At 40.1% G+C, this 15,116-nt stretch overlaps 1 protein-coding gene across 2 annotated transcripts in view; it reads right to left on the bottom strand.

The window, feature by feature from the left end:
• LOC124286007 (sodium-dependent proline transporter-like) overlaps nt 1-8,800 on the bottom strand; it is a 61,720-nt gene extending 52,920 nt beyond the window's left edge. The window contains exons 1-4 of one of the 2 annotated variants that reach the window (XM_046722324.1): nt 8,480-8,800; nt 7,742-7,967; nt 3,083-3,214; nt 633-921 (exon numbers count right to left, since the gene is read on the bottom strand). In XM_046722324.1, coding sequence (XP_046578280.1) covers nt 633-921; nt 3,083-3,214; nt 7,742-7,967; nt 8,480-8,626 — 794 coding nt within the window. In that variant the 5' untranslated portion in view covers nt 8,627-8,800. The remainder of the gene's footprint in view (nt 1-632; nt 922-3,082; nt 3,215-7,741; nt 7,968-8,479) is intronic. The other variant, XM_046722325.1, reaches the window with a different exon arrangement.
• Between the last annotated feature and the right edge of the window lie 6,316 nt (nt 8,801-15,116).

Genomic DNA, 15,116 nt, shown 5'->3' with positions numbered 1-15,116 from the left:
CATTGGCTACCAGTTAGGGCCAGAATTGACTTTAAGATCCTCTGTCTGACATACAAGTGCCTCCATGGTTTGGCTCCCTCCTACTTGTCTGAACTCCTACATCCGTATGTCCCCGCACGCAACTTGCGCTCAAACACACAAAACCGACTGGTCATCCCATCCTACAAACTGAAATCCTTCGGACACCGATCATTCTCTTACTCAACGCCTGTGCTCTGGAACTCTCTCCCATGTGCCCTTAAAAGCTCTGCCACAATTGACATTTTTAAGTCCAGACTTAAAACCCACCTTTTCTCAGTATATTATGTATAACTTCATCTGTAAATACTCCAGTGTAAATATTCTGTAGCGCTTTGAGCATGCCTTAGGGTGTGGAAGGGGCGCATTATAAATATGCATTTATTGTTATTATTATTATGGGCAAATTTCAGTTATGTTACATGCCACTGCAGCTCACACAGAAATTACAATACAAACCAATTATCTCCCTTCTCAATATTTACAAAATTGTGAATGTTTGTAAATTTCATCTTTACAAAATCGTAGACATTTACAAGCTTGTAAATGTAGACTTTTTGGCAGTGATACCTATATGGACACTAGATGATTACACAAATTCTAAACAAATTCACTGGTAGAACTCCTCCACAGCGGTGTGTGATAAAGTCTTGTTCCTCCACAGTTCTGCAATGTTGGTGCCTGCAGCGTCCGTATAGTTCAGGATATGTGTAGAGTTCATTGAATGTCCTTTCAAAGTGGAGATGTCCTCCACACACAGGTCTGTGTTCCACCAGTTACCACATGTTGTCCAGGGCAGGACACTGGAGCAGGACTTCACCATGTAGTAGATTGGCCAGGCCAGAAGGATTTGAAAATAGGGTTGACAAAGTGCAACTACGATAACCGTTCCGATACCGATACCTACAAAGGTGAATAATCTAGATGTGAGAATGTTGCAAAACAAGTATTGATCGATGAACAGTTTAGTGACTGCATTGCCATGAGTTAGGTCTGAGATACGTGGAAAAGATACTTCTGAAAGATCGCACGTATATTAGTAATAGCGTCAAAATCCTTTCTTCAATAGTCATGTACAATCTATTCTAAAACAACATTCGAATGTACAATTTCGACTTTCTCACTGTGATATACTCATGAATCACTATAATATGGTATTGATAGTATGTGTTTGTGAATCGTATCTTACCACACCGGTGGCACCCATCAATAGTACATGTAAGAGAAAGTGAAATGGCATTGCATCGCACACAATTTTTGCCACTGCTATGTCATATTTGAGAATGTCGACCACACATGTTTTTGATAGCGTTTACTGATTATTGTTACCCTGTTCAAACATCTTTTACTCGAGATGTGCGATGCTCAACAAATTTATACAAAGGAGACACCGAAGGCAGGAGCCGATAGAGTGTTGCTCGACATGACAGAAGGTATTAGTATTTGGAAAAGTGAAGTAATCCTTCTGTTCTTTTCAGTCGTGTAGACAGTCATTCTCTGATCTTTTATGCATAGATCTAAGTATGAAACAGGGGAGGCGGTTGCAAATATCTGTTCTATTTCTTAGTCAGACAGTCCTTAGTGTGGTGATAAACCTTCTGTTGTTGGCGATCTGCAGCCTGGTTTTATATTGTGTTGACCTCTGTAGTTAAATGTTTGATTAGATTTACTGGTTTTACGTTTCTATGTGTGATAATCTAAACGTATTTCTTTTATTATCAATCTAAAACCTTTTGAGTTGATGGCGATCTATAGCCCGTGTTTTATACTGTATCGTCTTCTTAAAATGGAATGTTTTAGCTTTGCTCGCTAGTTTTATATTGATAGCTTTGATTCTCTAGTATTTTTACTGTCCATCGTCGACAGATTGTAATCTTCAAAATGTTTTCACTTTTTATCGTATAAATTGTTTTCGTCACGATATGGCTGAGATATTGCCGATGTGACGTTACATATTAACTCACTCACTCACTAAAACGTTTTGAAGTCACGATATGGCTGAAATATTGCCGATGTGACTATAAATCTTAACTCATTCACTCACTCACTCACTTAGTCAGACAGGTAGGTTAGTGGATGGATCCGGACTTGGTTGTTTGTTCGTTTCTGAAATATGTCAGATTACTTTACTTTTGCCAATCCGAGAAACAGATCAGCAAGGAAATGACAGTTTGTTTCCAGATTTTATCAGTGACGTCTTTTGCGGTAGTCTTGCAAAAACTTTTGACAGAAAAGTTCTTAGGCATTGACGTTATTCAGAATTCATATGTCCCAAATATTCTGAGCACATGCAGAAAGTCTTTCTTTGAGTGTTATAATGGTTGCGATGTATTGTCGAGATAGGATGCGGGGGTACATTTGCCGGACTCAGCAACGCATCTCTCATTTTATATATATTTATTGAGCACCGACTTCATCAACTTGTTCGTCATCTATCATCGTGAAGCTTAAACAATTAGAATTGCGGTCCCAGTACGTTGGAGGGTACTCATGAGACTTTTGACTATATTTGAATATCTGACGAATGTTGCCATTCTCAACAGTAGAGAGGCAAGTAATATTGTAACAAGTATGTTGGTAGGAGAATGTTATATAATATACTCTCTCTATAATGTAGTAAATTGAATCTGTTGGAAGTTAGTGATTTTTAATATATTTTTGGGAAAGTAATTTCGTGTCAGATCGTTGTTTAAGATTTTTGGATAAATTTTTCCTTTGTTTGCAACCTTCTTGTTCTGACGTTGTCCAATCCCGAGGGTTCATGGCTGAGAAGGAACAAATCTTCCAAATCAATTGACCTTCGCCACTTCTTGACATCTTTGGGATGCCAGACAGACTTAGAACACTGACGTTGGCAGTTTGTTGACAGAGCGACAGTCCTGTATTTTGTCATTACATCCATATGACATTGATCGACATAATAGTCTAATCCGATTTACTTTGGATATCCCTAAAACGCTGCAAATACATGCGTACTTATGGGGATATTTATGAAATGCAGTGTGTTGAACGTGGTTGTACAATACTGTGAGAGACTCTACTGATCTCAATAAAGTTGACATACCTTTGAGGAGGGGGCAGAAATGCCACGTCTGTACAGCACCTTTGCCCGAGAACTGAGCCAGAGAGGCCTCAAGATAAAACACAGGCAAGGCGGCGATAATGATGAATACCAGGAAAGGGATCACGAATGCACCTGTATAGAAAAATAATCGCAAGCTTAGGTTGAGAAAACAGGAAAAATGACTATCATGAATGTTTACAGGAATATATTCGATGACATAGTCATAATCAGTATGTGGCATATGAAGTGTGCCATATGGCAATATGAGATGAGATGTCGCACTTAAAGTTCAAGAAATAAACATTCTGTTGATTTCAAGGACTGAGAAGTCCACTTGTTTTCATAATAATGCTCTTCCCACCATCAGCCTCATGAAGGATGTAAATGCCAAAAGTAGATTCCTAGAGGTTTCCGCCATAAATATTTTCACAAAATATGTGATGAAGTGAAATGTTTTCTAAATTGCATCGCTGTTTCATAATTTGTAGTCAATGTGGCATCTAAGGGGGCGAATGTATGTCAGCTTGTCTATCAGAGCGGTTCGGAGTTGATCATCAGGGGAATGGTGATGAGAAAGGTTTTCTTGTGATATAATACTGACCTTCATATATCTTCTCCTTTAAGTTTTTTACTACTAATTTTTATTCAAAGACTGGTAATGAAATGCAACTGGATGTTGAGTTTCAAATGGTGATTTAGGACAGAGATATTAATATTACAGTGAGCCACTTACTAGAGTAACAATGAATTATAGACCGTCCCGGGTGGCTAGATGGTTCTATCCCCTGGCCGAGTCATAAAAAGTCACCCTGCCTCGCACTCGGCATTGAGAGAAACAACATGAAATGGTCGGATCCCTTTTCCGTTTGCCACCAGGGTTTAAATAATCTCTTATATATAATGATGCAAAGTATGATTACCATAACAACAACACTTAATCCCACGAAATACTTATTTGTCTCATCAACAACATTTGTGTAATTTTACAGTTACCTATTCAGTTTGCAAATATGTTTTTGTTCCCCATTCTAATATCGAGATGCGCTTAACCACTTCTTGTGTAACATAAGAAATGGTTCCCTTAATTATGCCCAGGCTGTTAATGACTTCATTAATGGCATGTCTTTTTGCTGAAATTTGTACGTATTTGTACGGTCATACGTATACTTCCTGAAGAATGTGAGCTAATCCCATCTGATTGTCTGCTAATTTCTTAATATTTTGTCTGATCGTATTCAACTCAGCATCGGTTACTACGATAAATCGGTTACTACGGTTACTATCTCCCGATAAACGGTAATAATGATTGTTTCTGCCTGATGTGCAGTCGGCTAAATTATTTGAGGTTTAAATTGACCCTGCTAAATGTTGAATGTAATCCCATTGTTTCATCATGTAGTTTAGAAAACATGCTTATCATGCCTGTCAGCCTGTCGGAATGCGATCCAGTAATTTATGAACACTCCATATCATTTGTTCCATGTCATTTTAACCCGTGACATGGTGGGACAAATTCTATACTAACTACTTTGACTTGGTTGTTCAATGTTGTGACACCACTAACTTGACAAAGCACATCTGGCCAACCCAGATAGGAAACGTAAAAGTTTCTCCGAAACAAACTATAATATACTATTCCAAAAAAAGAAACGCGTAACCCAGAAATCTGTTGCGAAAATGTTGTATTTTCAAACATGTATAACTCGTCCACAAAAACACTTTAATACATGAATTTTACTTCAGTTTCGAAGAAGGACATGTCTATACAACCGAGTGGATAATTCTAGATAACGGAGACGTTGAACGCGATGGTGACCACGTAGCATGGTCCCGACGTCGGGTCTCCTGGCTCTCAGTCCAATCTCTCTCAACCTGTTCCGTACAGTTTGACCGGATATCCTCCGAAGTGCTGCTGTGCTCTTCCCCGTGGCAGTATGATCACGCAAATGTAGTACCCGGATGTAGCGATCTTGGGCTGCAGTGGTGCCTCGAGGTTTGCTTGTGCGGGGGGCGGTCATTTGTTATACCTGTTTGGTTGCAACGAGTTGCAAGCAGTGATATCGTGCTCAGACTAACATTCAGACGCCTGGCAACAGAAAATTGGTAATTTACAGCGTGCATTCTTTCAATGGCGATGTTCCGTGTTGCAGCGTCAAGACGTGGCATAGTGATTTGACCTTGAAACTCCTTCAAAACGAATGCCGATTTCCGAAAGTAATCTTGAATTGTAGAGCCAGACAGTGCATGCTCTTTGCTGCACAATTTCAACTGGAAGGTGATTTCTGTTGCGTTGTGGCGATGCCTTTTTAATGCTTGTAAGAAATCTCATCAAAATCAACATTTTCAGGTAAAGTCGATTTTTCCCTTGTGCAATAGTGTAAAATCATGTTATCAACACTTTTGCTACATATTTTGACGATTGTTTGAACACAATTGGTAATTAACAGAGTTTTAAAATACAAAAGGCATATGCGTTTCTTTTTTGGGATAGTATACATACAATCATTATTTTCTTTACCAGTATGTACAACTATATACAATACTCACTAGAAACCTTACAATAAGTCGGTTACTGCGTCCAACATAACCTAACGTTGTCGCCGTTGTTGCTGTGATCGTGTTTGGTGGTTCCCCTACACTGTCGTCACATTCAACCAACAATGTCTTCCTCAGTGTCATGATTGTTTCTATCTGATAGTCTGTCTATCCACCTGTTCGATCCTGTCACTATCCGCAAAAATAATACATATTACTGACAACTGGACCCCTTGCATTCACGCATTTAAGTCATAGGGGGGGCGGTGGGGTAGCCTAGTGGTTAAAGTGTTTGCTCGTCACACTGAAGACCTGGGTTCCATTCCCCTCATTGGTACAATGTGTGAAGCCCATTTCTGGTGTCCCACGCCGTGAGATTCCTAGAATATTGCTAAAAGCGGCATAAAACATTACTCACTTACTAATAATTTACGCTGTACTCTGGTCTCCTAAAGGGGATGACAATTTTGCCCACTGCTCAATAATCAGCCATCTCCACCAGTCCTACAGCGATGGTGGATGGTGAAGTATCTTTGGGGCCATTATCAGTTACATCAGAGTCTGACATCATCTGTAGAAGGTAACGTCATGCAGATTTCGAAGCCCAAGATGACATTATTCAGAGTTCAAACTTCATCGTGCGATCTCCAAACTACAAGACCGTTCATGTCTACTGCCTCAAAGCGAAATAATGTCCAGACCCTACACTCGGGACGCACTGTAAACCTAACAGTGATGACACTGAAAATCACTGTTCATTGTAGCTGGGTAGCCTAGTGGTTAAAGTGTTTGCTCGTCACACTGAAGACCTGGGTTCCATTCCCCTCATTGGTACAATGTGTGAAGCCCATTTCTGGTGTCCCACGCCGTGAGATTCCTAGAATATTGCTAAAAGCGGCATAAAACATTACTCACTTACTAATAATTTACGCTGTACTCTGGTCTCCTAGAGGGGATGACAATTTTGCCCTCTGCTCAATAATCAGCCCTGCCAAACCCTGCAGAAAATCACTCAGTTTCTGGCCAGGCATTATAGAGCCCGACAGAGACTACAAGGGAAGGTGGCGAAGTCTGACGTCAAAAGGACATGAAAAGGCAAGTCAAATGTTCATTTGAACAAATACTCGAACCTATGGCACAAGTTAGAAAATCAACTACTTTGGACGTGTCAACTTAGCAAATATATTTTCAGGGATTGACAGTTTTTCGTGATTTCAAAATAATTCATTTTAATAGCATAGCGTTTTGTTCCCATTGGTGTATATTTCCGAAGGTAATTGGTTAATTGTTATGCCTTTCGGAAGAATTTGAAAAGGCTGTCAGTTGGAATCTTAACTGGTCCATAGTATCGTAAATGGTCTGGGTTGGAGGTCACTATGGACATTATTTCAGTCTAATCTGGCACGTTGGCTTAATGGTGAAGAATATGCATGAAGATCTAATTTGTAATAAGAATGTTATTTATAATAAAAGGTTATTTGAAATACATGTATCACGAGCAAACCTAAATTTAATGTTTTAGTGAATCTCGTTACGAATTCAACTAATGCCATGTCTTTAAGCAAAGGACAACATCATTGTTCCCTGCAGCTATAGCTCCTCCAAGGGGGTTACTGTCAAATTATTCCCCTATTGAGAGGGTACGTAAGTCCCAAAACAATTAAAGTAAATTCAGTCTTACCACTACTTTTTAATCGCAGTATATATGTTGTTTTAATTTATGGCTAGATTGTAAAAAGTGCTAACATCTGAAGGAATGGCATAAATCCAGCTAGGGTCCATTCAGGAGGCAAATGCACTGTAAGTCCCCATGGTATTTGGTATGATGATCTATCTTCGGTTGTTGGCAATCTATAGCCTGTTTTTATATTGTATTGTCATCTATAGTTATATGTTTTAGATTTAGTTACTAGTTTTAAATTGAAATCTGTGATAGTCTAATTGTTTTACTGTCTTTCGTTGGCAGGGTTTTATGTTTTACTTTGATTTATTATGAAATTGTAACTTGTATTTAGTCACTATATGGCTGAAGTATTTCAGATGTGACCATATACTTGAACTCACCCATTCACTGCAGCTGTATCAAGTGGGTTTCACTGTAGGACGACTGACATGAGGTCTTACCTCCACCATTCCTGTTGCAGAGGTAAGGGAATCTCCACAGATTACCAAATCCCACACAGTAGCCTATCATGGACATGATGTAATCCCACTGAGATGACCAGTGTTCTCTCTTGTGTCTCGCATCACCGCTGGAAGTGTCCTCATTCATCTCCACCAGTCCTACAGCGATGGTGGATGGTGAAGTATCTTTGGGGCCATTATCAGTTACATCAGAGTCTGACATCATCTGTAGAAGGTAACGCCATGCAGATTTCGAAGCCCAAGATGACATTATTCAGAGTTCAAACTTCATAGTGCGATCTCCAAACTACAAGACCTTTCCTGTCTACTGCCTCAAAGCGAAATAATGTCCAGACCCTACACTCGGGATGCACTGTAAACCTAACAGGGATGACATTGAAAATCCACAGCAATATTCATTGTACACACGACCGGAGCCTTATTGCCAGATATCACAAATATTGGTAACACATCTACGAAACAAAGTTTGCTATACTACCATGTGTACACGTAGTGCTACAGAGCATAGTGCAACAATTATAATCATAGCACAAGGGAGTAGCGCACCTATATTACTTGACTAACATTTACCTTTTAGACAATCAAATTCTTAATTAGCAATGCCGAAAAATGAAATTCCAACCTACATGCCTGTGTCAGACAAATACGGTTTCAACATAATCAAACACTAATGAATTAGGTTGTTAAATAGGGTTAAATAAATGACATTTCGCTCACCTTCAGTTGTGATTGCCCACAATCACAAGCAGTATTATGTCGTTCACTGGCTATTGAACTGAAGATGGGGTTCTTTCCTAACAGTCGGCACTTGTGTCTCCTACTCCACTGTGAACTGACTGCAGTAACGGAAAGCGCTTTTCTCATCAAAGTAGAGCGCGTATCGTGTTGCAGTACATGATACCTTGGACAGGCGATTGCAGCTTACGTGATACGATGTGTCGCCGTGAGAGTTCACTGTGACTGCAGTTATTTCCTATTGAAAATACAAAGGTAAAATACCGAGGTAATCATCAGAACCACGAGGTTTCTGATTATTGTTATAGATCATTAATCCTATTGCAGCTCAGGGTGGTACAATCGTGGAGTGACGGATCTGGTGTTTCCTCTATGTAGTCTATTAACTGTAACCCATGCATTTGATTTGCATTATCAGATTTGAATACCTGGAACAGCTGGTGCGACAAACCAAACAGTGACAAGAACAACGCGAAATTGTCCACTTGATATATATGTCGTGCAAGACAATTGTCACACACAATAAACTAAGAAAGGAACGTCTGTGTTGCTATTCGTGGTTCTTATGCTGCTGTGTAAAACATCTACCTAAAATTCACCCGTGTATAAACAGAAGGTAAAGCCAGAGCTACCGATCTCGGCTGCAGTTAAAGTCCGTTTGGCTCAAAAACCGACCGATGATTTGCCATCTAACTCGAAAACTAATAAACAAATAATACTCAATGAAACGCTGATCATAATCACAACATCAGACCAACTCTTTGTTCCAGTACTCACAAGGCCACGGGTCTGTAGTACAATCCAATATTAATACAATATAGACAATTCATAGAGTATATACAGATTTACATTATTTCATATCTTCAGTAGTTATTGATTCAATTATTCATAATATTAGTTAAGTGGTCTTCTTGACAAAGGATATAATAAAAACACTTATTTGATAATAATATAGATTCGATCCTTTGCATATAGATGTCTTTCAGTTGGCGTAACCACTCGACTAGCTCAAGTCCCCTCAATGCTGCGATGGCAGACGTATTTAAACAAGGCTAATATATACTCATGCCAATAATGGTTGTCACCCCCCCACCCAACCCCACCCCACACCTCCACAACCCACCCCACAACCCCTTTCCATTTAAAAAAAATTGAAGGGGGTGACAACCATTATTGGCATGAGTATATATACGTTTGACGTTTACGTCCAATGGTTGCATGGTTTCTCACGTTTAAGCACAACTATGTCCTGTCCATCGACTATTCCTCCCAAATCACTTAAGGTCGTAAAAAATAAGCTCTGGGTGTTTCTTACTTCAGATTGCATTTTGTGCTGCATAAATATATTCAGTTATCACAATTAATCAAACCAACACGCATGAAATACTTATATGATTACAATTAACATCGATAAACGATTGAAATAACATGCGCAGAATTCAATATATTTAGTTAACAGCAGAATGCATTTTTGAATTAAAAACTGTTATGCTCTGAATAGATATATCTTTCACAGCTTAAGTGTTTTATGAATTTTTATGAATACCATCTGCTAAGGTGTCTTTCATATTAATGACATTAACATACGATGCATTGGCCATATTGACACCGCCATTTTCCATGAGAAGATCACTTTGTCTCCTTACATGGCTCGACATAAACAGTCTTATTGTTCGGCTGATTATTGGGTAACAGTTTTATCATAAGACACTGACTGTAGTGGAAGCAAGGTATTATCATTTACCACTGCAGTTCTGTCAGGAAGGGAACCAAACTCTCTGTAACTTGACGGTACGTAAGTCCCCAAAACATTCAAAGTCAACTTAAACCTACTACCATTTTAATCGTTGAACATATGTTCGTTTAATTTGTGGCTAGATTATCTAACATTGCTAATAGCTGAAGGGAGGGTGTAAATCCAGCTAGGGTTAATGCAGGAAGCAAATGTACTGTAAGTCCCCATGGTCCCTAGTATGGTGATCTACCTTCAGTTGTTGGCAATATATAGCCTTTTTTTACTTTGTATTGTCATCTATAGTTAAACTGTTTTAGATTTAATTACTAGTTTTATATTCGAATCTGTGATAATTTGGTTATTTTACTGTCCTTCGTTGACAGGTTTGTACAATTTACTTACTATGTATAAAAGTAATTGTTCTCGTCACGATATGGCTGAAATATTGCCGATGTGACGATACATCTTAACTCACTCACTCTGTAACTTGACCCTGTGATCTGCAAGATCACCTGCAGCCCCATGAGTCTCTCCGCTACAAGACATTGTTCCCAAGTAGGTTCCATGTGTTCAATTATAGTCAGCAGTGCCTTGAATATTCCGGTTCCCAATGATATCGTAATAGAACGAGGAATTCCGGTTCCCAATGATATCGTAATAGAACGAGGAATTCCGGTTCCCAATGATATCGTAATAGAACGAGGAATTCCGGTTCCCAATGATATCGTAATAGAACGAGGAATTCCGGTTCCCAATGATATCGTAATAGAACGAGGAATTCCGGTTCCCAATGATATCGTAATAGAACGAGGAATTCCGGTTCCCAATGATATCGTAATAGAACGAGGAATTCCGGTTCCCAATGATATCGTAATAGAACGAGGAAGATGCTTGTATTATCTAGGAGATATTAAAGACGTGCACCTGGCTACCAGTGTCAAGTAAAATTGTAAAGTAAGTTTCACCTCTTTTAAAACAAGGTCTCATCATTGCATCGCCGCGAATAGCTGCAACATTGCTGATGCGGCCTTAAGCAATATTCACTCACTCACTCATCATTGCAACAGCTCACTCTGAATCAACTGTAAGAGAAACATTGCAATGCGCCTCTGCTGCTCTACTCCCCTTTTCCAGCTGACTACTTGACTAATCCATTATAACATTGTCATCCGACACATCCTGACCCAAATCCGAGATGGCGGCTTGGTGCTTCGGTGTGCGTGCTGCAGGGCTGCTCTACCAGCTGAATGACTCACACACTGTGATTATAGGATTTTTACGTAGCGCACATATCCAGGCAACTAGTACATGCTCAAGGCGCTGGTATTTTCCCCCTCGATCATTGGATGTCAATCTCAACGTCACATCATATTATCAATCTAAACTCCCTGGGGACCATACAACTCTTGCAGCCACTAGGCGCAACGAGTTATTGCGGTTTTCTCAACCTTACAATGTACCCATTCACAGCTGGGTGGACTGGGACACATAGTCAACAGTACTTTGTACAAGTTTACTGCACGTTGCTGTACCTGCAACTAGGTGTTTGCACGTATTCATGTGGCCACCATCTGGTCATATACCAACGGATTCGTGGGTTCTTTTAAGTGCACTGGGTTGTGTACTGTACACTAGGGGTTGTGACAACACTGAAACAGTCTGCACACAAAGTTAACTCCAAGTTTTTTTCCACACGTTACAGGTGGGCTTGATCCAGACACCTCAAGCTCGCTGGATAACTAGCCTGGCGCCTTAGACACATCGCCCACCATGCCCCATATCCAATGTTCAGGTTTGAACAAAATGAATTTACTCTCTTGTCAAGTCTAGATGGACTCTGGTCTAGATGCCCTGTTTTGGGTACGCCCTTGACTGCCATAGGGAGTTTGGCTCATTGAATTGTTTTGTTTTATGGGCTACAACTTTCATCCACCATTCCTTGCATATGAGACAATCTGCCGAGGCTGTATAGAAAAACACCCATTGAGTTATCCTTGACAGTTTCTTCGGTGACTCAAAATATACTTCCTCTCTGCAGTTTGTGGCTATACAGTGGCTCTCACAGATCTGTGAGTGGTTCCAAAGTCTGTAACATCAGTTGAGTAATTCTTCCTGCTTAGTATCAGGGAAACTACAACCGCACTCTTCCCGAAGAGTATCTATAGGTTTTTGGTAATCTTAACGACTCTGCTCCCAGCACATTTTCGATAATCTCCAGGGTATATGTTCCGATAAATCTCCACTAGTACCGCATCTACGGCTCGGCCCGATAATTCTATTACCTCCTATTGCTGGCTATTTATCCAGTCAGGTGTCTACGCGGGGAAGTAAAGCGTACCAATCACACCACTTCTATCATTTCTTGCCTTGCAATTTGGAGTCTGTTGACTTTGGCCACACAGTTGTTGCTGAGGTATCCCGAAAGCGGTAGAAGGGGTTCTTGCATATATATTTGACCTGTCAATTTGTCTGTATGATTTTCCCCCTAAATCTGAGTCTCACAGCGAGCAAACCTCCGCCTCTTTGTTGACACTGGCAAGCTCAGTTGTAACGGCTTATCTGATTGGCTACTGTTAGAAGGCGAAGCCACCAAAGGAAGGTAATAGAATTATCGGGCAGCCAAACAGAGCCGCAGATGCATCCTGGGTGCTAATGGAGATTTATCGGAACGTATACCCAGGAGATTTAATATTGTTCGTCTCATTCTGACTGGCAATGTGCTGTGAAGGATGTTCATTCCTTCCGGAAGGTCAGTATGACATATTGTCATGCAAAGATAGTGAGGAGTAATTTTGCGAATCACACTGAATATATTGCTGCTGCCCATGACCATGCAAATCACCTTCACTGAAGAACCTACTCTGATCAACGACCCTATTCCTCTTATGGCTCCATCTTCCAATAGCGACTTTCATTCTTGTTCTATCAGATTTTGTACGAGGCCTTAGATCAGATGCAGTGCCTTCCATTGAATAGAGTTTATCAGGAACACTGTTTTGATAATGATCCATGATGATGATTTTTATGGAGAAGCATGTACATTGTGAAGACCCCCATAAACTTTATGTCCTAGTAAATGATGTCATGTACAAAATCAATGACAAAATGCCCGTAATGTTTAAGCATAATTGTTTTTATACTTTTATGTACAAACTTGCTAACCCCACAGAACAAAATAGGTGACCCTCCTTAGAACCATCATCACCCTCAAGCCATAAATTATGAACGGTCCCTAAGCAAACTGCGCTCTCACAATTATTATATTTTAAAATATGAAAACATATATAACAATCACATACTGAACATAAACATGTAAAAGCGTCGTTCTAATTTCCGAATTTCATTTGTCATATACGTTTCTAGAATCAAAGTCTTAATGTGTATATACACATGTGCATTAATTTAGCACCACCTGAATCCAAGGACGACCCTAATATGTGCAGTATATGCACTACAGTTTTCAACACTCATTTACAGTCCGTTTGAGTCAGAAACGGACCGATGAATTGCATATTTTATCATTGTACAAAATTGCCACATAAATATAAATAGTACACATGTTTATCATTTACTAATACCCAACAGCTTTCTTATATTTGAAAATTTTCAGGAGTCAACCAAAAAAGTTGTTTGAGAAACTATCATCATTGAAAACGCAAAAGTTGTGATCTGTCGTGGCGGGGTGAAACCGCCGAAACGGAACAGCCACTATCTCGTCGTGCACGGGAATGCTGACGTGAAACGGTTGATGATGAAAGTGGACGATTTTTTCCGTGCTGAAGCCGAAAGGGGCAAACCATTATATGCCATGAATAAATTCCGTAAGCGGGCAGCAAAAGCTTTAGGAGTATCAGCTAGGGTACTGACAAATGTTCTGGAACACAAACATTGTGAGGGTGATGCGAAGCAGGAAGGGGTCGTGTCAAAATCACACAAATTAAAACATTTGGACAACTTTCACAAGAACCGTGTAAGGCAGTCTATCAACAAGCTCTATTCTGAAAACAAATACATGTCGCTGAAATTTTTTAAAAAGCATTTGAAGCAAGAACACAACCTCAGAGTATCAAACTACACACTCTGGCGACTCTTACACTCTTTCGGGTATCGCTATAAGAAAATTTCGGGGGAGAATAGGTCAGTACTCGGTGAACGCCCTGATATCGTTCGCTTGAGAAATAAGTTTCTCAGGGTTATGAAGAAGAAGCGCGAGGAAGGGTTCGAGCCAGTGTACTTGGACGAGACCTGGGTCAATGCCTCGCACACTGCCAGCAGCCAGCGGTTTTCCTCTATTAGGTTAAAAACAAGTTGGTACCAGCTCTACCAGAGAAGTCTTTTATCGTAATGGGCAATGCCCCATACCACAGCGTGCAGGACCCCGACAGTAAAGCCCCGACATCGAACAGTCGAAAAGGTGATATGATATCATGGCTCGACAAATTTCAGATCGCACGGCCTTCAAAGGCCTCAGCTATATGAGATCATAAAAAACCCACAAAGGTGAACCTTTCTACAAAGTTGACAGTTATATAAAAAGTAAGGGTCACGATATTCTGCGACTTCCACCCTATCACTGTGACCTTAACCCCATTGAAATGATATGGGGTATTGTCAAAGGAGATGTTGCCAGATCAAACACAACTTTTAGATTACGTGACGTTGAGGTTTTGGTTAAGGAATCCCTTAACAAAATCACGACTGAAACTTGGCACAACTGTGTCAACAAGGTAGCTAACGTCATTGAACAAGGTTACTGGTCTCGGGATGGCTTACAACAGGCAACTGTGGCACCACTTGTCATCCCTTTAATTCGTGACTATGACACTACGACGGACGAGGAACCGACAGGTCTCCCGGAATAGATTTTGAGATGTCCCCCGCCAT

Source organism: Haliotis rubra, unplaced genomic scaffold (genome assembly GCF_003918875.1).
Source record: "Haliotis rubra isolate DU_JTF1 unplaced genomic scaffold, ASM391887v1 Scf372, whole genome shotgun sequence".
NCBI lineage: Eukaryota > Metazoa > Mollusca > Gastropoda > Lepetellida > Haliotidae > Haliotis > Haliotis rubra.
This window is presented reverse-complemented; position numbering and strand designations above follow the sequence as displayed.